At 44.6% G+C, this 25,476-nt stretch overlaps 1 protein-coding gene across 4 annotated transcripts in view; it reads right to left on the reverse strand.

The window, feature by feature from the left end:
* Positions 1 to 1,493: 1,493 nt before the first annotated feature.
* The window catches only part of Pde4b (phosphodiesterase 4B, cAMP-specific), a 441,907-nt gene continuing 417,924 nt past the window's right edge, over positions 1,494 to 25,476 (reverse strand). For 3 of the 4 annotated variants that reach the window (XM_005385294.2, XM_005385295.2, XM_005385297.2), the window contains 9 exons: positions 19,090 to 19,183; positions 13,695 to 13,873; positions 12,485 to 12,583; positions 12,185 to 12,349; positions 10,335 to 10,434; positions 8,165 to 8,319; positions 7,944 to 8,066; positions 7,099 to 7,281; positions 1,494 to 3,769 (listed from right to left, as the gene is read on the reverse strand). In XM_005385294.2, coding sequence (XP_005385351.1) covers positions 3,404 to 3,769; positions 7,099 to 7,281; positions 7,944 to 8,066; positions 8,165 to 8,319; positions 10,335 to 10,434; positions 12,185 to 12,349; positions 12,485 to 12,583; positions 13,695 to 13,873; positions 19,090 to 19,183 — 1,464 coding nt within the window. In that variant the 3' untranslated portion in view covers positions 1,494 to 3,403. Of the gene's footprint in view, positions 3,770 to 7,098; positions 7,282 to 7,943; positions 8,067 to 8,164; positions 8,320 to 10,334; positions 10,435 to 12,184; positions 12,350 to 12,484; positions 12,584 to 13,694; positions 13,874 to 19,089; positions 19,184 to 19,807; positions 20,213 to 25,476 lie in introns of those variants that run through there. The other variant, XM_005385298.2, reaches the window with a different exon arrangement.

A 25,476-nucleotide genomic window follows, 5' to 3' on the forward strand; every position in this document is an offset into this window, starting at 1 on the left:
TGATGACAAATTTCCAATCAAAAGTTTAAGTGATTTTCTCACATTCGCAGGGCTTGGAAGAGACTAGGAAAAACCTGGAGCCCAGGCCTGTCAACCACGCTGTCTTCAGTCCCTTACTCTCTAGTCCTTTCCCAAGAAAGCCACGTAGGTGGACATATATCACAAACGATTTCTATAAAAAGGGTCTCTACCTGTCTTCTTGAGCCATCCCTCTGCAGACATCATGGGGCACACTTTCACTTAGAGCCAGCAAGGTGGTTGTTGGTGAGATATAAGAGTTAAAAAAGAACAAACGAAAATCATTGTTTTCATTCTTGGAGGGCTGTATCAAAGACCTCCAATCAGAAATCTGGGGAGGAGAATGGGACTAAAACATCAGTGTTTTTTTAAAAAAATACTAATTTTTCATTTGATTCTCATTTGCAGCAAAGGTTAAAGACCACTTTCAGTAGAAAACATCCCTGCAAATATTTATAAATACTTATAGCTGCAGTCCTGATGAAAGTGGTGCCTGTAGCTATGATAACCCACTCATTTTTATCAACCAGCAGGGCTCAGAGATGGTGAGATCCACAGATGGGGGGGTCTGGTCAGAAACCAGCACGGGAGAGAATTCTGGGAGTGTCACCTCTGTCACCAACAGGCAGCTTCTTCTGCAGCATTGGCTCACTGTCACTTGTCTTTACAGAGAAGGAGCAATTTCAACTCACTGAGTGGAATTCTGCTAACACAGGCCCTTGCTGGTGCACAGATCAATTCCCTGTGATTAATTTACTAAGAACCACCCACTAATCCTTGTTTGGAACCTTCTCCTCTCCCCCACAGACACACACAGACACACACAGACACACACACACACACACACACACACACTCAAGCACTTCTAAGGATAACATTTTTTTAAAAATTGCCAGTTTGAATATTTCAACAAAATATTTAGGTATTTTACTTATGATACTTAAACAGTTCTTTCTAGAAAGAAAAGCATAACCCTATAGTCAGCAACAGACCCTGCAAATCACTGAGAAGAATGGGGCCTCCTCAGTGCTGTGCGGACTGTGGTGTAGGAGGACGCTGTGGACCTCAGATTCTCCGTGTGTCAAATGCTTCAGCGGCTCCCTCACTGCCCTAGCACGCGATGATGCTGATTCATCTCCTAGGGGACCCAGCCAAGACGAAGATGCCTTCTCAAGGAGTTAGCCTCTTTGGACTCTTAATGAGGTACAAGAAAATGATCCAGGACGAACAAAATGGTTTTGTTTATTTTCCTGCATTATCTCCTCTCCTGGCACCATGGAGCAGCCTTCACTATTGCTAAGGAAAAAAAATGAAATGTTCCAAGCATCGGGACATTCTGGGCAGATTCTGAAACCTCATTTGTGATGTCGGCTGGGCACAGTGGTTGATTTTCTTTGTAGGGTGTAGCAGGGGAACAGAGAAAAAAAATCTTCATTAATATGCCAGAACTAAATGCAAAATAACTGGGCCTACAGTCTAATCTAATCATGCTTTCGTTTATTCACCTCATATAAAATCTCTTAAGAATGCATTTGAGCACAATATATAATAATAGTACTATAACATACATTGTGAGGAACTTTCGAAAACAAGAAAATGTCCACCTAGAACAATGCAGTGCTGATAGACATACAACCCATTGGTCATGCACGCCTGTGCCATTTCTTTAGCTATTGAGTCACAACGCTGAACCGAAGCATGAAACATATTTTACAAACTGAAACGACACCAGGAAGAGGCCTAGCAAGAGTTATCAGAAGAAGCTTCACATTTGCATAATTTACAACATCAGTTCACATTTTATTATAAAAATTCACATTGTTTTATTGTTTTCTTTCATAATGAATTGGAACATGACATTCCCGCAGTATAGCAGGCAGGAAGGAGGCTAGCTCTTCGGAAGTCAGTAGTTTGGGGGCACTCAGAAGAATCTTTTGTGAGCAAATGTAGTGTTGCTTTTGGAACTGAACCCACAATTAGAGTAGAACCCAGTTATAACTCAACTCATGTGTACACAGATTTGGATAAAACATGGCTAAAAACTGCATCCCTTTGCCCCCTACCCCTATCAAACTATACAAAAGTAAAAGCTCAGTATAAACCATTTTGTATCTAATGTGAGAATCCTGTTCGCAAAACTAGTTTGTAAAGGGTTGCAGCAACTCAGACAGGGAGAGGGCCGGCCCCGGGGGCACCCAACCCCTTCCCGTCCTGACTGCACAGGGAGGGGCCCCTTGTCTCTCCGAAGCACTGTCTGGGTTATATAATACACAATACAAAACATGACAAGAAAAGGTCGCAACTCTTAGGCAGAGTCTTCTACACAAATTTAACACCACCATTGGCAGGCAATGTTAGATATATAAATTAATAACTTACAAAACATTACAGTATATACATTAAGTAATAAATACACGGTTACGAACAGGAATGGAGGTGTTAGCATGAAAGGCAGTGCGAGCGAAAAAGAGGCAGATCAACCTGCAAACAGTGCTGGGAGGGGGAGAGGGACAGGTCGGGGTCCTGCAAAAGGGGGTTCTCAGGGGGTCAGGACAAAACGGGCAGGCTGCCATGTTAGCCTGAGGCTATACCACAACTGCCCCTTCCTGCCCCATAGTGTTTTTGACGTTTTTCTGTTGATATCACAAACAGTGAGACCTCAGAGGAAAAGTACTGTTTGAAGCAAGCAAACAGAGCCAAGCGGCCAGGGCCACCGTGGAGCCGGATGGACCGTGGGGGAAGGAAGTAGAATGTGGTTAGAAGCATGTGTCTGCTGTCTGTTTGCAAAAGTTAACTGTAGGAAAGCGAAAGATATTGCCCAAGAAAGAAGGAAGACTGTTTTCTTTCTTTTCTTTCTCTCCCCCCAGAAAGAGTCAAGAAAAAAGTGTGTATCAACTTTGAATGCTTATCTGTGTAGAAGTCGGTACTAAACTCTAGGTGTTCAACAAGCATTTTCAAGACATGAAAATGTTTTACAAAAAGGCACACAGGTCGGCAGACAAGGGGACAGTGAGCAGATTCATCAGTGAACGTGTGAGTCAGTGAGTTCAGTCACTAGTCGGGCAGGGCCCCGAAACTTAGTGCGGAGAAATCTCTCAGTTTTGTGTCTTCCGTGTTCAAGCTTTTGGTTGTGACTGGAACCGGCCTGGGCCACCACGTAAACCTCAGCTGTCTACCAAGCTGCAAGCCAGGCAGGTCAACCAGTCAACCGCGGGTTTCCTGAGCTGCTGTTTGCTCCTCGGCCTTGCGTTCTGGCCCCAAACTTCAGTGAGCGGAAAGGCCAGTGGCCTCTGTCCCATGCAGGCCTCGCCCCATGGTGGGCGGGTCCTACCCACAGCTGGCATGCTCCTCAAGGGTGGGATGTCCTTCCCTCCCGAGAGGGAGATTAGGTGTCAACTGGGGACTTGTCTTCTGTCGCAGGGTCTACATCGGTCTCGCCCAGCAGATCCCGGTTCTCTGGGTCGATCACACAAAGTGTCTTCGTGCTGCTGAAGTAGCTGTGGCCCTCGCCTTCCTTCTCAGGCCCCTCGGAGTCCTCCTCCTCCAGGGTCAGTTCGAACTGAAACTTTTCCACCAGGCCTGGGCAGTCCCGGCTCCTCTCCTCCAGCGGCGGGGAGGGGCTCTGGGGAATCATGCTCTGGTACCAGTTCCTGTTATCCTCTAGCGTGTCTAGAATGTCCTGAGCATCGGGCTGGACCAGGTCAGCCCAGGTCTCCCACAGTGGATGGACAATGTAGTCGATGAAGCCAACCTGGAGAAAAACAAGATTATATTCCTGTTATTGCAATGGGTTGATGAATGCCAAGCCAGTGATCGAAGTTTCAGAAATCAATAATAAGTGATTCGTTTATTTGCGCACTTACTATATTGCCGGTCCTGTACTGGATACAATGTATACAGTACATTTCTTAATCCTGCAAATTGAGTATTGCTTTCTGTGGGGAACTGAGTCTCGCTTAAGTTACATTTATTTTTATTTTTTATTTTGTTTTGTTTTTTGGTTTTCTCCGGTACCGGGAACCGAACTCACGACCTTGCACTTGCCAGGCAGGCGCTTTTGCCGCTGAGCTAAATCCCCAGCCCCTAAGTTACATTTATTGAATTATTTACTTTTTCTCCTTTCTTTCTTTCTTTCTTTCATTCTTTCTCTTTGCAGCACTGGAGTCTGACTCAAGGGCTTTTGCTCTGAGCTACATCTCCAGACCTTTTTCAATTACGTATTTTATTTTGAGACAAAGCCTTGCTAATCACCAGTTCCAGACCAGTCTGAAACTTTTGATCCTCCTGCCTCAGCCTCCCAGAGCAGGGTACTGGAGGTGTGAGCCCTGTGCCCAGCTGAGATGAAATTTCTCCTAGAGGACACATCACCAGTGAGTCCGATTCCAAAGCCTGTGTTCATCTTGCTGACAACACACTGCTTTTCCTTTTATGTGCGCTGGGTAAGAGGTCTGGGTGCTACGCCGGCCGGGAACGGCTTGGTCAGACTCGTATCCGTGAGTCATTCTCTGAACAAGGAAGCCCCAGGTCTGAAGTGCTCTGACTCAACCTTCTCTCCCTGATAACTGTAAACTGTGCTACTGCATCAAAGTGACAGGAGCTGGCCCGTCTACTCTGGAATCTCTCAAGTTCTGGGGGATGCTGCGGCCTGTAGAGGAGTTTGATAAAACACTTGAAGAGAATTCAAGCCCTAAACAAACAAATATCCCCTCTGTGGACAGGCGTGCTATTGTTTGGGACCCATCAGGCACGCAGTCATTTCCATCCGAAGAAAGGAGGAAAATAAAAACAATTAAGCAGTTCCTTTTGCTGCCGTTCCTGCGAATAAGCCCGAGGTGTAGGGCTTTGTGACCATGTAGATGCGGCTGTGTATCCTGGTGTGGCCTTGTGCTGACCCCCACACCGTCAGACAAACAGGAAACCCACGCCGGCGGGGGCAGGTAGACAGGGAACGGCACCACCCGAGGGAGGGAATGGAATTCCCCGGTCCAGGCCAGGTCTTGGGCTGGAGAGATACTGGGCCAGGCGGGACTCGGGGCAGATGGGGAAGGCTCCCCCAGGACACTAGACATTAGGGCTCCCTTCCCGCTCCACTGGAAAAAATTCTTTATGGTCATTTTGGTATTCAGCCAGTCATTTAATATTGTCAAATTGTGTTATAGTCAAACACTTTGGTCACATGTGACTTTTTCATATAAAAATACATACGCAAACGTGTGTGTGTGTGTGTGTGTGTGTGAGACAGAGAGACAGAGAGAGAGAGAGAGACAGAGAAAGAGAGAGAAGAGGCAGGGAGGAGAGGGGAAAAGAGGGGAGGGGAAGGCAGGGGAGGAGAGGAGAGCAAGAGAGAAGAGAGCAGAGAGACAGAGGGAGACTGAGATTGATCCCTCCACCCGCTGTCCTTTTTTAGCCCTAAAAAACAAGATTCACACTGAAGTTGGGGCATCTCTGATCTACACTGGTCATAAGAACTTGACTGGATGATTCAGATATTTTTTTGTGTGTCCACCCCCTCCTTTTCTCTCCTTTCTACTTCTTTATGTGTGCTCAATGGATTTGGGGGAGCTATTTTCAAGGTATTTTCTAGGGATCAGAAATAATCTCAAGGTAACGGAGAAAACTGAATAAGCTGAACACAGTGCAGTCATTTCCTTTCTCCATTTTGCTTCTGCTAAGAAATGCATCGGACTTTTTTGGAAGGGTAGCCTTGCTTACTTCCTAAGTAATGGTTGAGAGAGCCCTACAAATCCTAAGAGCACCTAGAACAGGGCTTTATCGGCAGAGAAATCAGAGACAGTCCAACAGAGTCCATCTGTGGGAAACCCCAGATTCGGCAATGCCGCGTGGGCCTCGGGCAGACTTGTCCATTGAGACGGAGAGGAGAGGGGAGGTCTTGGGGCGGAGGACAGCTGGGTAACAGCAGCTGTTGAGCTGGACCAAGAGGACGATTTCTTTCCTGGACCCTGGCCAAACACCTGTGTTCTCTACCCTTGCATGACTGCTTGGGGGCTCACGTAGGAGAACGTATGGGACAGCGTGTAGAAAACCACACTAAACACCGTGTAAACATGAAGCACCACTGTTACTGAGCAAAGACGTGCCGCTCTTCATTCAGACTGTAGTCCAGTTAAACCCCTATGGCTTTTGAGATGGCCCGGGTTGATTTAGTGCTAGCACACATTTTTATAGCATTTAGGCTTTAGATAAATTTCACGGATATGAAACTCAGATCTTTAAGCAGCAACAAAAATGAATTACAAGGGAACTATACATTGATAGTACAAATATACACAAATTTGGGGTTTGCAGGTATTTGAGAAACGATAAACTCTAAGGAAAAAACGCTCCCAAGTGTTTTGAGTTAGAGACTGTGGAAGTCTTCTGATGGCATGCAATCATAGCACGTGGCTTGGACTATCTGTTACCTAAAAAGTACCATTTCAGGGGCCGCTGACACCTGAGTACAGGTGATGATGCCTTCGAGGGGTACATAGCCAGCAGTTGTTGGTGTCTGGGGCTTTTCTGCAACCCAAACTCCCCAGAGCATTCTTTCTTGTCTTCAGAAGACACAGAATTTGGACACAATCAGCGCATGTCAGAATGTTCCCGAAGGCATAGAGGCCACCTTGGAAGGGGACAGGGACAGGGCTTTAAATACCTCTGGGGATGGTGGTAGCATGCCTGGTAGTGGACAGAGGGCCACAGTGGAATGCTGGGGACAAGGGTGAGGTGCTGAGCTCCTGGATGGACACGGAGCTAGGAAAAAGGGATGCAGGAGACGGAGAGGCTCAAATGCTATTGGCCGACTCTGCCGAGTGAGGGATGACTATCTGAACAGTGTGCAGACCCGCAGTCCAAACACGGGTGGCCTTCTGATGACAGCTTAATCCCCACCCAGTGACGCTGAGTGCAGTGGAGAAGGCAGATAAGTCAGGCCCATAACGCTTAGTGTGCTGCTGCTGCTTTATCAGTTCACGCATACATATGTGCTCTGTTAAAAGGAAGGAACTAGATAGAACACTCCAGTTCCACAGTCAGTAGCGCTCGTAAGAATGTTGATAAATCATACTTGGGACACAGTACCTGGGATTTTTCCACAGAAGCAGTGTGCTTATCACACATCGGGCTAATCTCCATTCCTCTCTCCCGCTCTTTGTCTCCCTGTTGGAAAAACTCCTCCATGATGCGGTCTGTCCACTGCCGATACAGTTCCAAGGACTTGGTGGGGTTGCTCAGGTCTGCACAATGTACCATGTTGCGAAGGACCTGTAATCATAAAGTTTTGGAAATCCTGTAAAGATCAAGCATAAACACTACCAGAGAACATCTCGTCCCTCTCGTACTTTAGTACAAAACTCAGGGACATTTTAGTTGCCATTTAATTATGACACACACATCCCACAGAGCAGAATTACAGTGGTTTGGAGAGGGCTAGCCATTTACCATTCAAAGGTCCCCTAGGGGTGTATGGACAGCCTTTGACTTTAAATACTGGAGGGAATATCAGAGGTTAAGCGCTGCTATCAATTCCCTTCCTCCCTTTGAAAAGAATGAAGGAATTACTAAAAGTAGCTGGCTTCAGATTTTCCATTTATGGAAGAAAAGACCAGGTGATGGCAATTTGTAGAACCGAAACAGGCTTTACAAACTTCAGGTCCGAGGGATTTATATTCAACCACAGTGCCAGGGGCCAACAGTCACGTATAATTAGATTTTGCAATTTGCTTTTAGAACTAAGAAATTCAACAAATAGTTATTTTTTTTCCTCATAAATTAGAGAACAACTTGAATTTCCATCTTCCTAAGTTTGTTCTTAAAACAAGCCCAAAGCTGTTGCAGCAGCCTAGGACATTCAACTCACTGAATTTCTGCTTTCTTAAAATGTCATTTGGTTTGGTGCTGTGTTAGACCGAAGATTCATTAAATACCTGAATGCGGTCGGTATAGTTGTCCAAGAGAAGAACACCCGAGCTCGCGACTTTCTTCGTTTCCACCATGGTTTTCAGGTCTGCCAGCAGGCTCATATGTTTGGACATATCAGTTGCTAACACCTTGGGAACAAACAAAAATGAAAGCGTTCTAGTATATCCAATCTATAAGAGAGAACCGCACAAATTGAGCATAGAAGGCAGCAAGGCTGATGTCTTACCATGTCGATGACCATCTTCCTGAGCGTCTGGCGCTGCTTCTTGGTGAGATTCTGGAAGATGTCACAGTGCTCTTCTTGCAGCAGCTTGAAGCCCACGGCAAGGTGATGGTTCTCCAGCACAGATTCATCATTGTACATCAAAGCGAGTTCGGAATCTAATAAATGAGAAGACATGATGATACAGCATAAAAGCTACAGCAAGACTCAAAATACGTAGCTAGAACTGTCCACCTCAAACACCGGCATTACCCCAGTGTGAAATCAAATATAGACCTGCACAAGAAGCACCAGCCATAGGGCACTGCCTCTGAGAGAAGCAGAAATAGTTTTCAAGCACAAAATAAAAATGCTTCGAGCAGATATTGGTACTTCCACTTTCTCTTTGGCTAAAAGAATATTGCTTCTTATGTTTTCAAGCACAAAATAAAAATGCTCCGAGCAGATATTGGTACTTCCACTTTCTCTTTGGCTAAAAGAATATTGCTTCTTACAGTCCTTTCTCTCCTCTTACCCCTCAGGTGAAGAAACTGACATTAGATAAAACCACCCCAAAGCAACTAAGTCATATTTTTATCTCAGCTTATAATTTCCTTTATGTCTTCGTACAATTTATGCTTCAGAAAAGAATGAAATGAAAATACAACTGAACTTTATCTTGTGCATTAGGATTTTCAAACCGTATTCACTTTTACACATGCTCCCTGATGTCCGTCAATGGTGAATTTACAATTTGCAAAGAAGATAACGTGTAAAATTTTGTTTTACTCAAATAACGCAGCTTTTTGAAACTTTCTATAAATGTGACAACTGGACATGAATAATTTTTTGACATCGAACTTCTTGTCTCCTGCCTCTTTACACCAGATATTGTGATATAGGCAGGTAACTACAGGTACCTAGATGTCTTCTGCTAGATAGTGCTCTGTGCTTGGAAATACAGTTATCAAATTCATGAAATCACATTTTCTCTTAATCAAGAATGATAGCCAAGTGATGATAATGTGCTCCTACCTACAGTGCTATCACTTACATACCATCACTTTAAGGGTGTGCTTGGAGTTACACCCCTCAGGAAGGGTGGCACACTCTCTGAAACTACCTGAGGATTCTATTCTGCTCCCCTGTGCAGTTTGTATAACCACAGTTGTGTAAGCAGGCTTCTACTGTCCACAGTAGAAAGATTACTTTCCTGGATGAAGCCAACTGGTCTACATATGGGTCCATTCATGGCAGCACATTAAGTCGGCTGATATAACCCTTGCAGACAAATAGCTGCCCAAAGTTTATGTTCTTTTGGTAGAAGAATGACATTTTTTACAACAATGTACTCTCAATTTAAATGACTTGTATTCTGATGATAAAGCACAAGGACTGACAACAAGGATTCTCTTATAGCAAGTACCTCAAATATCATTTTAATACAACTGTCAGCACTTGTCACTCATGAACATAACAGGATAGCCACTATTCTCAGAGGAAAAAGTACTTAGATTTTCAGCACATAGACAATGGGGAGTGAATTTTATTAGTATAAAAACTATACATTATGAGTTTGACAAACCTTTGAGTGTGGCTGGGGATCCTAAGGCCATACCGTCCCTGGGGGCCACTAGGTCACCTTCCTGGCTATGGGCCAGTCCATAATCAAACCCAGGCAGTTGGGAGTGAGTGTGTGGAACCTTCAGTGGCTTCAGCTCCTAAACTGGGGAAATCCTATGCCAGTGCACGCGGGGCCAACTTACTGATGTTTGAAGGTTCCCTTGCAAAGGTACAACACCTGCAGCTGCTTCTCCAGCAGAGAGAGACACTAGCACATCCCTATGCTGTGTGAGAGAGCCCTGCATAAACCCAAAGTCATTGGCCTGTTATCGCCAGCACTGGCTCCCTGCCTTTCTACATAATTCCAAATCTGTTATTTTTTCCTTTCCTGTCATATTTTCCAAACTTTGAATACTTCTACTTCTCACTGACCCTCTTCAAATTCTCCATGCAGTTCAAACCTTGTGTTGCCAGACTGGACACAGTATCCAGGAAAGGCCTGAAGTGTTTCAGTGGAAAGGGAGGATTACCTCATTATTACCCTTGTTATTATCCACAGTGAAAACATTAGGAGAAAAAAATGCAATGAATCATGCAATTATCCGCATGACTGTTCCGCTGGTGAACTCACTTGTGTTGATGAGGAACTGGTTGGAGACTCCAGGATGATCAACGTCATGGATGGCAGCTGCAAAGATGGCGGCCAAGATTTCCAGATCCGTGAAGACCGCCTGTGGAGCAAGAGGAGTCCGTTTAAGTCCACATCCAGTTGCCTTTCTAGCATTTCCTTATTGCTGGGGAGGGGCAGATGGTTTGTATAATAGCTCAGCAGGACAAGTTAATTAAACATGGATTCCATTCACCACCATGGAGTCTCTGATGTGAAAAGGATGATGTCCAGAGCTGGTTATTACGTCAAGCTGAGGTTTGGAAAGTCAGTAGCACAATGCACTTGGTGTGTGTGTATGTGTGTGTGTGTGTGTGTGAACACCTGGTGTTTGTTTCTTGGACCAGTGGTGTGGCAGCACAATGATTATGTAACACAAGTAAACACAAGTAAACACAAGTTAAAGGAGCTTGTCAGACTGGCTCTGCTCTGAGATATGCTAACCTTCATATTCTGGCTGAGCAATTGAGAGAAAAAAAATCTAAATTCCAGACTTGTAAAATAAGCTATCAATTACTTCCCGAAGCTAAATTCATAGCGTGGTCAGTTTTCATATAGGCATTCATTCAGCACATATCCATAACATGTTTGCTATGGGCAGGATTTGAAGACATTTCCCAGCTCTTTGATGCCCTGTCATGAAGGCTTCTGGCTACCACCTGGGCACAGAGATTTCAACCTAGTATTTATTAGTGACAGAGTGCAGCTCATTCTAGGGCAGAAATTTCTTTTCTAATCCTCTGGTCCTTCAAGTGCCAACTACCTCTTCCCGGAAGAACAGTCCTAATATATTAGCATATGTTACAGTCTCCTTTGTCTACAGGTTGAAGGCATTCATGGCCAATTTCTGGCCGCAGGATGGTGATCAATAACACCAGACAATGATAAGTAGTGTTGCCCCACTGTGTGGAATTCATAAAGAGTGCAAAACCAATACTGTCTCTGTCCTTCAGAAGATCAAGCATTAGCTCTTCTCATTTTCCCGGTTTCTCCTCGATTTCTCTTAGAAATCAGGGAGGCCAAATCACAGAACTGTGCACAGTTTATAATCAATCTTTCTTCATCTCCTGAACTGAGTTTATACAGGTGCCAGCCCCTTGCTGCAGTGGGCCAGCACACTTGGGAACTACCTGGCAACCAACGACCCGTGCCCAGTGGGAGCACGGCTGGGCACACTGCTGAGTACACTGGTCCGTAACAGAGCATCCGTCTGCAGCGGAAGGGGACACGGCCACCTCCTCTGATCTTCACTGTCTCCATGGCACACTATTGCTCTTTGCAACACTATTAATTCTTCTGCTGTAGATTTTCAGTTACTTTTTCTTTAACCTAGAATATCCACCTGCCAAATTCCAAAGAGAACCAGCCTGTGGCTGCCTATTCCTAGCAGGAACAATGCAAAGAATTTTCTGGGATATGCCCGTGAGACCGCTCCCGGGGCCTGGGATGGTGTCAGCGAAGTCACAAAGTCCACGCATGTTGCGGATGCACCAGATACCAGGCGCCAGACACTCAGCAAGACACTTGTGTTCCTTATTAGGAATACAGTGAGAAATAAAGCACGGATGCTGCTAATTAATAATTAAGTAATTTGTCAATTGGAAGAGCTATAAAGGAAAAGTTATCCAGCTATCAGAAAGCAAAGCAAGTAGCTGTATCACCCATTTTCATAAATAACAGAACTGATGAGTACTACATGTAGTAAATAACAAACTAAATATCTGGGGACACGCAGTGACGTTATATATTGTAAACCACATAGTAGCTTTAAACGAGGACGGACAGGCAGGGAGAAATAGATTGTGACTACTCACATCCAGTGCTGGCGTGGAGAGGAGAACGTGGGTGGACTGGGCGACGTCGGCGGCATGCAGGCTGTTGTGGTACGCCACGTCAGAGTGGTAGTGGTCTTCCAAGGTCATCATGTAGGTCACAAATGTGTCAGATGAGATTTTAAATGTCTTTAGGAGGTCTCTTTCCTGAGTAGTAAAATGGATTAGGATACGAATAAGTGGGCGTTCAAAAGTGGACGAAAGCAAAATCACAGACATAGTCCGGGATGGAGAGAAAGAACTGTCCGTTGGGGTTCCCAAGCTCGGTCCGCAGAGACTCACCTGGAATATGGCATACATGATGCACGTCAGGGGCCGATTGTGTGAGTATCCTGCCACATTGAAGATGTTAAGCCCCCATTTGTTCAGGTCTTCTAGCTCCTGGGGTCAAAAGTAGAGGAATTCAGGCATAAGGATAGTTTTCACATTCACTTTTAAAACTTTTATGTCTTGGACACTGGTTGCCTAAGTCATCACAATATCTATTTAGATGTTTTCCTTGTATGAAAATCTGGAAGCGGAATGGCCTAGAAGGTGGGATACCCTCTTCATGATAACTACAAGTTTCTACACACTTCCTTCTGGTTGGAAGAGGGAAAGCAGGTATCTATTTATAAATGGAGTTGCTGACCTATATTTACCAGGCATCAGCGCCAGCCAGCTTTGCTTTCGAAGGCGGCATAAATGAATAGGGAGCACGACGGGTCCATTTCCCTGCCGCTCCCTGCCCATCAGTGACAGCTAGAAAGCAGGGTCAGAGAAAGTCCTCTTCCCTTTGGTTAGAGCACTGAAGCCAGGTTGGAGAGGCTCGGCTGTCTCCCTGTGCAGAAGTGAAGCCTGATTTCATGCGAAAGGTTGCAAAGAATGCCAGTCACGGATTATATCCTAAGGCCCTGGGCTACAGTCAGACCTGGAAGAAAACTCACTCAGGCCTGTGTTGTGGGATTACTTTAAGATTATCTGATCGGAGGTGTAATTTAACAACTGCCTAGAGGCTCAGCCCCTGGCTTAATCAACCTTGCTCTAAGGGCAGCTTTCAGAAGGCCTCCCCGAAGGTTCTTGCATCAGTGCAAACTCCTCTCTCCTCTGACCGGGCTGTGAGAGCCTCAGAAGGCACCATGTGCAGCCTCTTCAAGGACCCAGAAGGTGGCTCTCTGCCTTCCTCCACTACTGGGCTTCGGGCTCAGGAGACGGTGGTGCTGCCGTCTCTTCGTGTCTCCTCCAGCCCTCCCAACCACTGCAGATCTTCCCACTGGCCCTTGGCAGACAGTCCCCCAAATGTCCCCTGGGATAAATCAGAGCTGCCAACTAAGGACATGAAAGGGTCTTTTGGTAAGGAAGAAGGATCTTCAACTAGGAGCTCCAGCAATGGACAAAGAGGCTCTGACAGGTCCTTTGTTATAAAATGTAACGACAAAGCAAAGGGTCCCTGCTGCTGTTCTGTGGCTGGGAGGTGTCCCACTCCGAGCACACAACCCCAGCTCCCACGCACCTTGGCCAGGTGATCTTCATTTTCTGTGTTGACTCCGAAGCGGGAGATGCTCGTGTTGTTTAAGCTTGAGCTGTGCATCAGTTTCTTCACCCCACTTATCTGCGTCATCAGCTGCTGCTTCTTCTTCTTCTCCCTGTCTTTCTGGGTGGGGGAGGGGATCTCCACATCATTCTGCTTGTCTGCAACAGACAAAAGGGTGCACTTTTCAGCACGGATGTGTAGATGAGAGCACATGCAATATTCTAGACAACGCTCCCACGTGCAGTGAGTTTTTGATCTTATAGAAGACTTGCGGTATGCTCTTTCTGGACCTCCAGGCCAATGCTATAGAGTGGGCAGGAAAGGTATGTTTTATTGCTCATGTGATTGCTAATTACACGGAGGTCTGAAAGAGCTAAGCAACTTGTGTAAGAGGTGGCAAAGTGAAGACCCAAGCCCGATATTCTCTTCTCAGTAGAACTTAGAAGAGCTGTTATGTTCAAGATGCAACAGGAACACTTATACGTAATGTTTTTACTGAAGTGAGTAATCTATATGCTTGTGTAACAAGAAATATTCATCAGCCAGCTAACCCCAGGTTAACAGCAATAAGCTTCATGTTTTGCTCTTTTTATTATGTTTTCCACTATTTTTTTTAATTTTAAAAATTTGGATGACTTTAACTGGGTTAAGTTTAAGTAGGAATGATAAATGGTTTACATGCTCTTCAGATGAGTACCCTGAAACCTTGGTTTATTAGCATTTGAGGTTAAGAGAAAGATTATATTTTCAGTTTTACTTTATGCTTTATGTCTATCAATTCCCCGTTTGAACAATAAGGCCTCTCCTTTATAATAGGAATTATTTCTACTAACATATTTATGCTCATTAAATATTTATAGTCATTTCACTTCATATTTTTTAAAAATTTGCTACAAGGTCGCCACAAGGCTAGCAGTAGTGAAAGTGTCTTTCTGCTAGTAGCAGCTCTTTCTTTTACATGGCGCTGTGAAAAATACCAGCAATCACCTATCCTGTATCACTTCCCAGGAAGACGGATTATCCTGAGAACTTCTGAGACAAAATGCATTCACTTTTTCAGGCCTGGGGATGCTGGTGAACACACGGAGGTGATAACAGACTCCGTTGCTCCACCACGACTTCGCTGGCCTGAATGTCACCCTGTGGCAGCAGAGCTGAGGTGGCTTTCAAAAGCAGCCACATCCATCTCTGCTTGTTACAGTGCCGATCAGTCCAGAGACAACCTCTCCACTAGAAAATGCTGGGATAGAGACGATTAGACTCTTGTGGACGATGCCATAGTCACACGCTGTCCCCGGGGTCTTCTGCCTCCTGTGAATATTCATCCCCGAGAGATCACCCCAGCTTCCTGTACACCTTGTCACCTGGCTCGTGGGCTAGAGCAGGGTTATTCTGCATCCCTTGCAGCCCCGGATGGCTTTTCCATGCTCATCAGCCTCTAGACTGTGACTTTTGAGCGGGGAGGAATCTTAATCATCTCAATTAGTTTAGAGGTTTCCAACCTGGTCCTGCACCAGAAGTACCCAGGAAACTTCCATCTGCAGACTTACGGGCCCTACCCACCCTGTCCTCCTGAGCCGGAAATTTTGCCAAGATTCCCTTGTGATTTGGGTGATGAGAGCCGGGGCTAGGAACCAGTGATAATTCCATTCTCTCATTTTTCAGATGGAGTCGGCAACGTGCCCAACCTCAAAGGACAATGTATTGAACAAATATTTATTTCACAGTTACTTCGCTCCGGGCACAGCGATTTACCAGCACAGAACCTGGGCCCTGTGGTTTCCGTGAAAAGTCTCTCTCCTGCCATGTAATCTCTGGCATAGAAACTATATACTGTATCATTCTTGAAGCTACTTCTCGAGCACTTCCCTCCTAATAATTACTACAGTTTGCTCAAATGAAAGGGCACAAGAGCCCCTGCCTTTCCCGATCAGCACGGTTCACGTCTGGCTAAAGAGGCTGTTAGACGCCCCTGCACCTCTTCGGGGAGAATCATCTTGCCAGGGGCTCCCAGCCTCCCCAGGGAGTGAGGGAGCTGAGCCACGGAGGCAGGGACAGGGTTTCCCTGTGCAGGCTGGTAGGCTTCCTTGTTCTGAATTTCCTCTGTTCCATGCTTAGCCAGCGCATGTGGAAGCGGCCTGAGACAGGCTGTCACAAGGGCTCCTCAGCAAATTTACACTTAGAGAATCGTCAGAGTGCAGGGGGAAGTAGCGGGCCAGAATAAAGCACGCCAGCACAGACAGCAACAATCCCGTCTCAGGCACGCCCTGGTCCCGGCATTACTTAGAGCGCTTTCCTTGCTAGGTCCCAGCATCACGTCATCCTGAAAATTCCTAAACCCTTTTCCTCACATCTTGACAATCCTAAGTTCTAGTTTTTCAAATGCTTTTTTTTTCTGTCTGTAAAAATATTAGCTCAATTGCAATCTAAAATGTGAAAATCTTTTTTTAAAATGTTCTTTCCATCTACGTCCCTTTTTATTACCCTAATATTACATACTTTGATTTCCATTCACCCCAGCAATCTGGAAGCCATTGTCTGATTCACAACATCTGTCAAGGACCGGGATCAGTCAGTGGTGTATTGCCTTCTTTTGCACCTATCCAACTGCACACTATCTTTCTAGGTGGAACAACACAAGTTTCACAGATCCCCAGATTAAGGGATTTCCTTTCTCCCTGGGTGACACCCTTTAACCTGCAGTGACTTACTGAGTACTGCTTTTCAGATTAAACGGTAAGGTCAGCATCTCCACGTAAACTGCTCACTGGATGATTGCCATGCTCTGACCAAAGCCTTCCAGACTACTAAAAACTGTGGATCAACATCTTGTGTTTTAGGCTCAATGCTCTTGATACCTAAAGACCTGTTTCCTACCCAACCCCCAAATAATGTGCATGTTACTTAAATGCCTCTAAATCTGATTATCTTCTATATGTCCTGAACCCCTCATAGGAGTGGCAGGGTATCTAAGTTCAGAAATCAAGAAGGCTAAATCCTAGTTGTGGCTCAGAAATGCATTAGCCAAGTGACCTTGGTCAATTAATTTATTCTCCGAGTCCTCAATTTTCTTTCTTCTAAAGGAGAAATTTGTACCAACAGGACAGCACAGTCCTTCTGAGATCTGACAGTTTGTGTAGAAGCCTTGATAGTCCTTCAAGAGACTCAGCCACTCACAAGATAGAACTTAGAGTTCCAACTCCTGCCATTTGGAAGCAGCTTTATTTGTATGTTTATTAATTTGTTTATTAACATTGTCAAATTGCAAGCCCATGGCTCACCACAGAGGGTCCAGGTTGTCAAGTATGTCTTGGTGAAACTAAAAACTCAATCCATATCAGAATTTTGGAATCCAAACACAAATGCACCATGAGTTGCTTCATCTGTAAAATGGGAGGACTATTACATAGTTTTTTTCTGTATTTGCCTAAGAACTTAAAAAATTCTAATCTGCCTGGGTCGTCTGAACGATAAGGTTTACCACACGTGTGCACGTGCGTACATACACACAAGCACATACTACCCTCCAAATGCTAAGAGTTCACAAGAACTGGGATTCTAACAGCTCTAGATAATCTAATCTTCAGAGTAATAATAAGAAGCCAAACAATTGGTTTTCTTGAAGATATGTGCCTAAGTAGCAAACAGAATACTTGAGGGTAGACATCTGTCTGTCCCTGTGATAGGAAGTGTTCAGATTGACAGCTTATCTCTATTATCTTATCCGCCTTCCTCCTTGATAGCCAGTGCTGATAACAAAGATTAATTAGAACATGAAAGTATCCTTGTTGTCCTGGGTGAGTGGGTATTGGAAGAGACTGCAAGTAAGAGGTCCTGATTGCTTAAGGAAAGGCTTAGAGACTTCCAGTCTCTTCTGCAGAGACAGAAAAGCTCCAGTATTTTAAAAGGCAACGTTTATTAAAACAAAATGATTTCTTGCACTCACTGACTTTATTCTTCTCTACTGTAGTCAATAGCCTACACGTGTTCCTAACACAGCCCCCAGCTTATGAAATGCTCCCTGGAAGATGCCCGTGTTCAAACGGGCGAAGGGGGAAGTACGGAGAAGAAAAGGAGCAGTGCGGGATGTCTTCTGTCCCATTGGACGCTAGCCACTTCTGGGATATGGGATGCATAAAAAATTCCTCTTCTTTGTTCTCTGACAAAGGCTGTTGCAACTGCAGCTGGGGAAAAGCAAGTTGCGGCGCTCACACACAGAGCTGGTTAGGAAAGCACCTGATAATCACAGTCAGAGCCCACGAGCAGCCCAGGAACGTGGTGAGCTTTGTGCTAGGCTGCTCAGAGAGAACGCTGATTGATCTGCTGATAGCAGGAACTGCTTTGGTGTTGGAGAAACAGAATTGATTTTTAAGAATAAAACCAGAAGAGGTGTGTACTTCCACAGCGTCAAGGCAGACGCCATTGATTTAATGATATGGGCCTATGCCAAGAAGTGAGGGCGTGAGTCTCAGCTGAAGGATGGGTCATTTCCTTGGAAAATGGAATTTTATAAACAAGCATAATTTAGCGGTCCACAGAATCGGAATCTAAATGCTGCTCATCCACACTGAAGTACAGAGTTGTGGGATCTGTAGATCTTATTACATTGCAGTATCCAACTTGGTCCATTCTACAACTGAATTGCCTTTAAACCTGAGATCGGAAATCCCTAACAGTCACACAAGATTCGTGATAGTGACCGAGGAGGCTTCATGCAAACCTTTTTGTCAGGGTCCTGTGTTAATTATTAGCAATGTAAGAACAGAAGATACCAAAGGGCTATGTTGGGAGGACAAAGGTTTTGCTTAGTGAAGACCCAACCTTTTAAAGATGTGGAAATTCTCCCCTTCCTTCACTATTTGTCTTTAAGAAAAATAATTTGGCAAAGCAATCGTCTAATTACTTCCAAAGCTCATTCTCATGGACTCACTACAGTTACTGTTCCTTACAGAATATCCTAGAGGAAACCTGTTTCCCAAAGTCTGGTTATTGGAAGAGTGAAAGACTCAGTCACAGGAGCTAAGGCAGCCTAGCTAGTAGCGCTTTGGTGGTTGGCCCTGCCCCACTCCTTTGGAGGTCTTGGCAGAGAAGGAAGTGGGTGGGTAAATCACAGATACCTGTGGTCATACAAATACAATGAGCCTGTAATAACCTTCCGCCCTGAATAGGTTTTAAAATTCTTTTTTAAAAAGGAAACATCATCTTCCTGCTTACTTTTCCTTTTAAAGATTACCTTTAGTTCTTATTTTAAACAGATATGGGTTTCTATGACCTAAACCCATTCCAAACTGACATGGGATTCCTTTCACGGGTCAAAGAATTTCACTTTGAAAAACTCAGCCATGCGACAGGTTTTGACCAGTTCATGTCTTACCTAAGAAAGTATTTGAAATGTATTCTGACACCTGGTTCCCAGACCGGCTCATCTCTGAAAGGTGTGTCAGCTCCCGGTTCAGCATTCTTTTGAACTGTTTATGAAAAAAAAAAAAAATGCATTAGCTGTCTTTAAAAACAGAGAAAATGATCACTTTCAATGTTTCCAACTTTACTTTCTAGGAATCAGGAGACCAGACCAGCACATAGCATCAAATAAAAATGATTATCGATTCTACAGAACATAACACCCCTTAATTTGATGTTATTTCAACACCACTTTAGGAAACATTTTCTTAAGATGTCTTAGAATTGACACCTGATTTCTTCTGAAGATTCAAAGACAGGGTAAGGAATTTAAAGATCGTTCTACTTGAAAAATGTAACTATTTTAAAAAATGCATTTATTGAGATGACTTTAAAATTTAATTTGAGTTGGTAAGCTTTTCAGTGAGAGGTGAAGAAGTGAAAAGTTAAAGGAAAAAATGAAAGAAAAGAAAATCACCCTTTAAAAAACAGAGTTGCAGGAGAACAGGATGGAAACACCTCCCAGTATATTCAGACACAATGTAATACAACATGCCCTCGTTCAGAATAGGAACCCCAACGAGCTAGAGGAACCCACTAATCAAGTCATCATCATCCACATCCTCTGCTTCACAGAAAAGATGCTCGCATGCTATCCATCAAAGACACAGAGCGCAATCAAACGGACCCACCTTGATGTAGCCCCAAGATACAGATAACAAATAGTTTGCCTCAGGCATTTTGGATGCTCTTTTTGTCACAGTCCACAAATTCCTCTGAAAGAAATCGCTTTGGAGAGAGCAATCCCGAAATGATCAGGAATGCCCTGCAGAAGCAGTGGTGAAATAACCAAAATTTAGAAAAGATAAAGCCTCCATCATTGATGGCATTTCCTAATGGAAACAAAGCCCATCTTCCCACTCTCTTCTTGCAAGAAGCCTGTGCTCCCGCCTCTTTCCCGGCAGAGGAGAAGAGTGAGATCAGGTTGTGCGAGGAGGAGCTGCGCGCCTGTCCAAATGCATTCAGCTGCCCTCAGCTCTCATCAATTATGAGCGGTCCGAGCGGCCGGAGGGGCTTCCTCCCCAGCTCCATCCTGCTTGGCCACCTCTGCACACAGCAGCACTTCTGCTTCCAGCAGGGGAAACTCAGCCATCTTTTAAAAAGGAGAAGATTGAAATGGAGGAAGCCCCATGAATATTTAAGGGAATTTGAAGTCCTGCCCTCCCGCATTGCTGCGGGGTGCTCCTTAACCCTCTCTCTCCCTGCAGGTCTGTTCGCTGCAGATGCACCAACAGCCCAGCAGCTCCGGTGCTTTCAGAGTGAGGGTGCCTTGGATTTACTCCCCTTTTGAGCATTTTTTAAAAAGTGGCAGAGGTTAGTTAGCACTGAAACTGTTTTCGGGCGAGGCTGCAAGTGTCTTTTTATTTTAGCTATAGCTTTTTTGGAGGGTTCTTTGCCCACCAACAGGGGACAGGCCCTTTTCGCCTTCTTTTACAATGAAACAGACATGGGGGAGACTAACAGGTTTCATAAAGTTGTTCACTGGCAGTGTGCAACTTGCTGCACTCCATCAGTTCATTAATATGCATATTGGACTGCACTGGACAAATGGGTCAAACTCATTTAACCTTTCAACCTAGGATTTAATGTGGGTTAAGGAACACAAGCTGTCAATCACTGAATGAATGGTATTATGCTGTTATGGGTGGCTATGTCGATTTGGTATTTTAGGGTTACATCTTCTTATTCATGTTGGAAATATTTAGGAGTCAAATCCATTTTTATTTCATTTTTACAACCTAGGGTAACCTTTCCTGCATGCAGCCCCTGCTGCCTTTTCTCCTCACCAGCACTTCTGCACAGGCAAGAAACCATCTGTGAATGCCCCCTGCAGTGGGGTTCCCTGCTTGGCCCCCTCTCCTCCGTCCCCTCTGCACCTCAGCCCCGCCTCCCGGATTCCTTTACAGCCCCTACAGGGAAGAGCACTGAGCCAGAGTAACCGCAACAGCCTTCATGGGGGATTGCCCAGGCGTCCCCTTCCCACGGGCATCCTGCACCCAGCCAGACCTGGGCTGTCCACTTCCCAGAGACCCGGTCTTTCCAGGAGATGGCAATGCAAACCAGCATGGCTACCTGCAGGCGCCCTGTCTCATGCACGGTCCTCGCGAAAGCCCAGTTGCCCTTTTTCTGGGGAACCTTGCTTGCATACATGGATGTTTTCGCATGAGACAATGTGTTTGTAACCACAACCAGGCATCTCTATGTCAATCGTGTCAGCCAATGTACATTACTTATTGAGAACTTCTGTCTCACTGAGCGTTTTGCATAAATCTCATGTTAATAATTTCTTTTACAATTCAAGTGCTCTATTCCAACTACCTCTCCTCTCCACTTCCACTGAAAACTTAGGAGCAGAAAGATAGGTTTATATGCTCTGATTGACCTGCTGAATTTTAGCAAAGAAGCAAGCTTCTCTTAGACCACTGAAAAATATCTTATAGAAAGTATAGGGATAGATGATTTGTCCCATAATTTTTCTCTGCACTAGTCTGAACCAAAGGTAACACTCAAACAATTTCTTTCTTGTTTGGTTTCTTTCAGTATTGCTGAAATACTTAGGGGTATTTTGGATTCACTTTTGTAGTAGTTCAATAATGACATTTTATCATGTATTCAAAAAATATTTATTAAATACCTAAAATGGGCAGGCCAAGCAGTGAAGACACAGCAATTAAAGAATGAATGAGCCTTTAAAAACTCTTTGCATGCACTAAAACGACTGTCATTCTTGCCGAAACAAACATGTTAGGGCGCATGGGATAACTACAAGAGTTAACAGTCCGCAGAGGGTGGGGACAGTTCTATTAGCCATACTGGCATCTAAACTGAGAAGGTAGGGATAGGTGGAAATTGAAGCACTCTAGAAGAAGCAGTAATTTCCTTTTTCTTTTCGTTCTACAGGTTCCTATTGCAGGAGGACCCTCTGGGAGATGGTGCCAACCAGTCCCAACGTGGGAGCAGAGGGGTGACTCTCAGCCCTAAGGACTGAAAGCAAACCACTCCCCGTTCCTCTCTCCTTCTGAATCAAGAATGCAGAAGGCGTCCGTGTGCTCATGTAAGTAGTTAACCGATGAACATCGTCTTCCTTTTCCCATGCTTAAACAAATTCTTACGAGACTTTTGCCAAAGGCATGGCATTGCCATCAGAAAACAAAGTCATCTTCAGGCAACCCCAGGACATGCAGCATGAACAAGTACGCAAACAGAGGTCACTCAGGGTCAGCAACCAACCCAGCCTTTTCAATGTTGCTTAGCAACAACTCTTGGTTTTCCTCCTGTTTGTAACCGCACTGACTAAGGCAATCATTGCTCTCATCAAAAAACACTTATGAGGGGCCCACTTATGTTGGGCTCTGTGCAAAGTAAGAGGGGGCAGACATAGCCTTCAAGGGCCAGACAGGGAGTGTCTTTACATTCTAAGTGAGGTAGCATCCCATTAGTAAGAGGAGGGCTGGCCTGGGGGGGCAGACACATCAAAGGGTGGAACACACGGGACATACGTTTGAGGTTAAGGCTGAGGAGCCAGCTGGGAAGCTCAGCAGCACTGGCAGCATCTGAGTCCCATCTGGGGTCTTTAGTGGAGAGCCAGAGGCAGCCCTGCCGCCATGGACCAGCCACAACTTTCATTCTCATTTCTCACCAAGGGTCTTGTGAGCTCACTTCACCTCTCCTATGTGAAATGAAGAGGATGCGTGATCGTAGGGTCTCAGCCTCTCAGCCCTAACCTTTCATGATTCTACGATAAACTTTGTGTCGGCTTCCTACAGTTTGGGCACATTACTTACCAGCAGCCACTACTTCCCCCCAAATACAACTGCCTCTGTACTACTGAGAAAAAGAGCAAAATGTAAGAAGTGCTTCAGTCAGTAGGAATAAGTCACCAGCAAAGGAAGAGAGGATTTATCATGTTTCAGGACTTGATAGTCTCAGACTCGTGGAGTCTCCTTGTCTATTTATGCAGTTAAGGGTTTAATCCAGATAGGAATGTAAACTGGGTCCTGATGAAACTGTGTCCCAAGGAGTTATGAGATTGGAAGAGAATGGACACTATTTACTTCATCAGATGCACTAGAGAAATGCACAAACAAGAGCTTACTATTTCGAAGATAAATGGGTCTCCAATGTCTGATGTACACAGATCCTACTTTTCTTTAAGAATCTGTCTTCACAAGAAAACCCTGTTAGAGCTTACCTAGAAATAATGTCCCCAGAGGAAATGGCCAAAGCTCCTTTTCAACACAGACAAGCAGAGTTTGTGAATGAACCCTTATGACACAAATCTTGCAATGCCTCTCTAAGCTCCCCATGCTAGATTTGCAAATACTGTTTTAAAAAGGGCAGTTTTTGCAAAAAGAAGAAGGTGTCATTTTCCATGGAAATGACTGAGTGCTGTTTACCTGTAGTATATCTTTTCTATAAAATCATCTGCAATTTTTAAAACAGGTTTCCTTTACAAGTCAGAAATGATGGACTGTGTACGGTGGCTAGCAGCAGCTGAAAATTAGTTGCACTTGTATGACCATCTTGTTCTATGGCTCTGTGTTTTTCTTTAGTTTCAACGCTGTCTACGGAAATTAGTGTCTCCTGAGCTGATTTCTCTGAGGTGATAAAATGTTATCATTTGTCTATGCTTCTCTGCAGAGGACTAGTTATAGGCTGTACAAAGATCCACAGACAAGCCGGACATATCCTGATAATGAGAGCTTACACTGATCTCCCAGAGGGAATACTGCAATGATCTGAATCATTAAAAATCTGAAATTTGGTGTTTTTATATTTAACATCAAATACACAAAAGCGCTGCCCTTAAGACTAGTCTAGGTTTGTTAGGGGTGAGTCCTAAGTGATCAAATATAACCTATCAAAGATGAGGTAAAGCAGCAGGCAATGTCTTCTCAATGATAACCTCTTCATGAAGTCAGTGGGAGAAAATTGTAAGGACGGAAAAAAAAAAGGTGCCAAAGAGAGGAAGACAGCCCCATAGTGACTCTTGTGGGTGGCCGTCTACGTAGGAGCCCAGCTGTGAGACAGGCGCCTTATTGTGTGGGATCTTCCTGTTTTTGCAGTATGAAACAACTGCCGAAGTCATTAAAGTCACAATGACTTTATTAGGGACTAACTTTTGACTCACATTTTATACTTTGTTAGTCATAACTTTGTAAGAATTCCCGGGCAGCAGGAAAGCAAAGGGGTTGAAAATTACTCCCAAAATCACAAAATGCTGGTAGCGGCAGAAAGAAGTTGATACTGGTGGCGTAGGCCGTGAGACATGATTACAAGCAGAGCTTGTCTGTTTTCACTCTGCAGCTAACTGAATGTGTAATCTTGAGTGGGATGAATTACTTTCTTGGCACTCAATTTCTTTAGCTACAAGTTTGGTTTCTTTAGTTGTCAGATGGCTAATTTCTAAGGTCTCCTTTGATTAAAAAAATATTGCATCTTCCATGGGAAGATATGAAGTCCAGGGAAATGAACTTTAACTCATAAGAGCCTGCACTTTCTTTTGCAAATTTGATTTAAAATATGAAAGACCTGGGTAAAGCCATAGTGAGCTTAGCAAGACCCAGCCTCAAAATAAGAAATAAATAAATAAAAGCAGGGGAATGTAGCTCAGTGGTAGAGTATCCCTGGGTTTGACCCCCAGTACCACAATGAAAACAAAAACTAAAAGAGAAAATGGAACATAAAGCTTTCTCTAAAAGCTTTAACAAAACTCACAATTCCCAACAGGTCAGGTTACCTGGTACTGTGTATCTCATCTCTTCCTTCCTTTTCGTCTTCCCTGTAAGGTAAAGAAGGAATAATGGCCTTGCCATTGCTTACTAACACGGACTCCACCAGAGCCTACTGGTCCAAGAGGGGCTACCCTGGCAATCAAGTTCTGCTGAGGGCACCAGGGAACACGGATGGGCAACACCCACGGCCCGCATGCCAGCCCAGAAAGAAACTCTTCCAAATACGTCCGCACTGAGAGGCTGCTCCTCTCAGCAGCCCAGTGAGGCAGTGACCACAATAAACCAATATTTAATGAAAAACAACATGAGCGTCTCCACCATCATCTGCAGTAAACCACTGGCCTTCATGGCAAGGCAAAACTGGAATGAGTTCTATTTACCGAATGGAAGACAAGTATTTTTGCAAGGGCAGTATGTAAAGTCAAGTTAGAACAGATCTTCAGGGTTTTGGTTCAGAGAACTGAAACATAAGGTGAAGATAACTGTCTATAGCTTGAGATTAGGTCCTTACCAGCCCTCAGAACCTTTAGGTATTCCTTCCTCTCTAACCCCTTTGGTGCCCATTT

This window comes from Chinchilla lanigera, unplaced genomic scaffold (genome assembly GCF_000276665.1).
Source record: "Chinchilla lanigera isolate Chin_1 unplaced genomic scaffold, ChiLan1.0 scaffold00022, whole genome shotgun sequence".
Classification (NCBI taxonomy): Eukaryota; Metazoa; Chordata; class Mammalia; order Rodentia; family Chinchillidae; genus Chinchilla; species Chinchilla lanigera.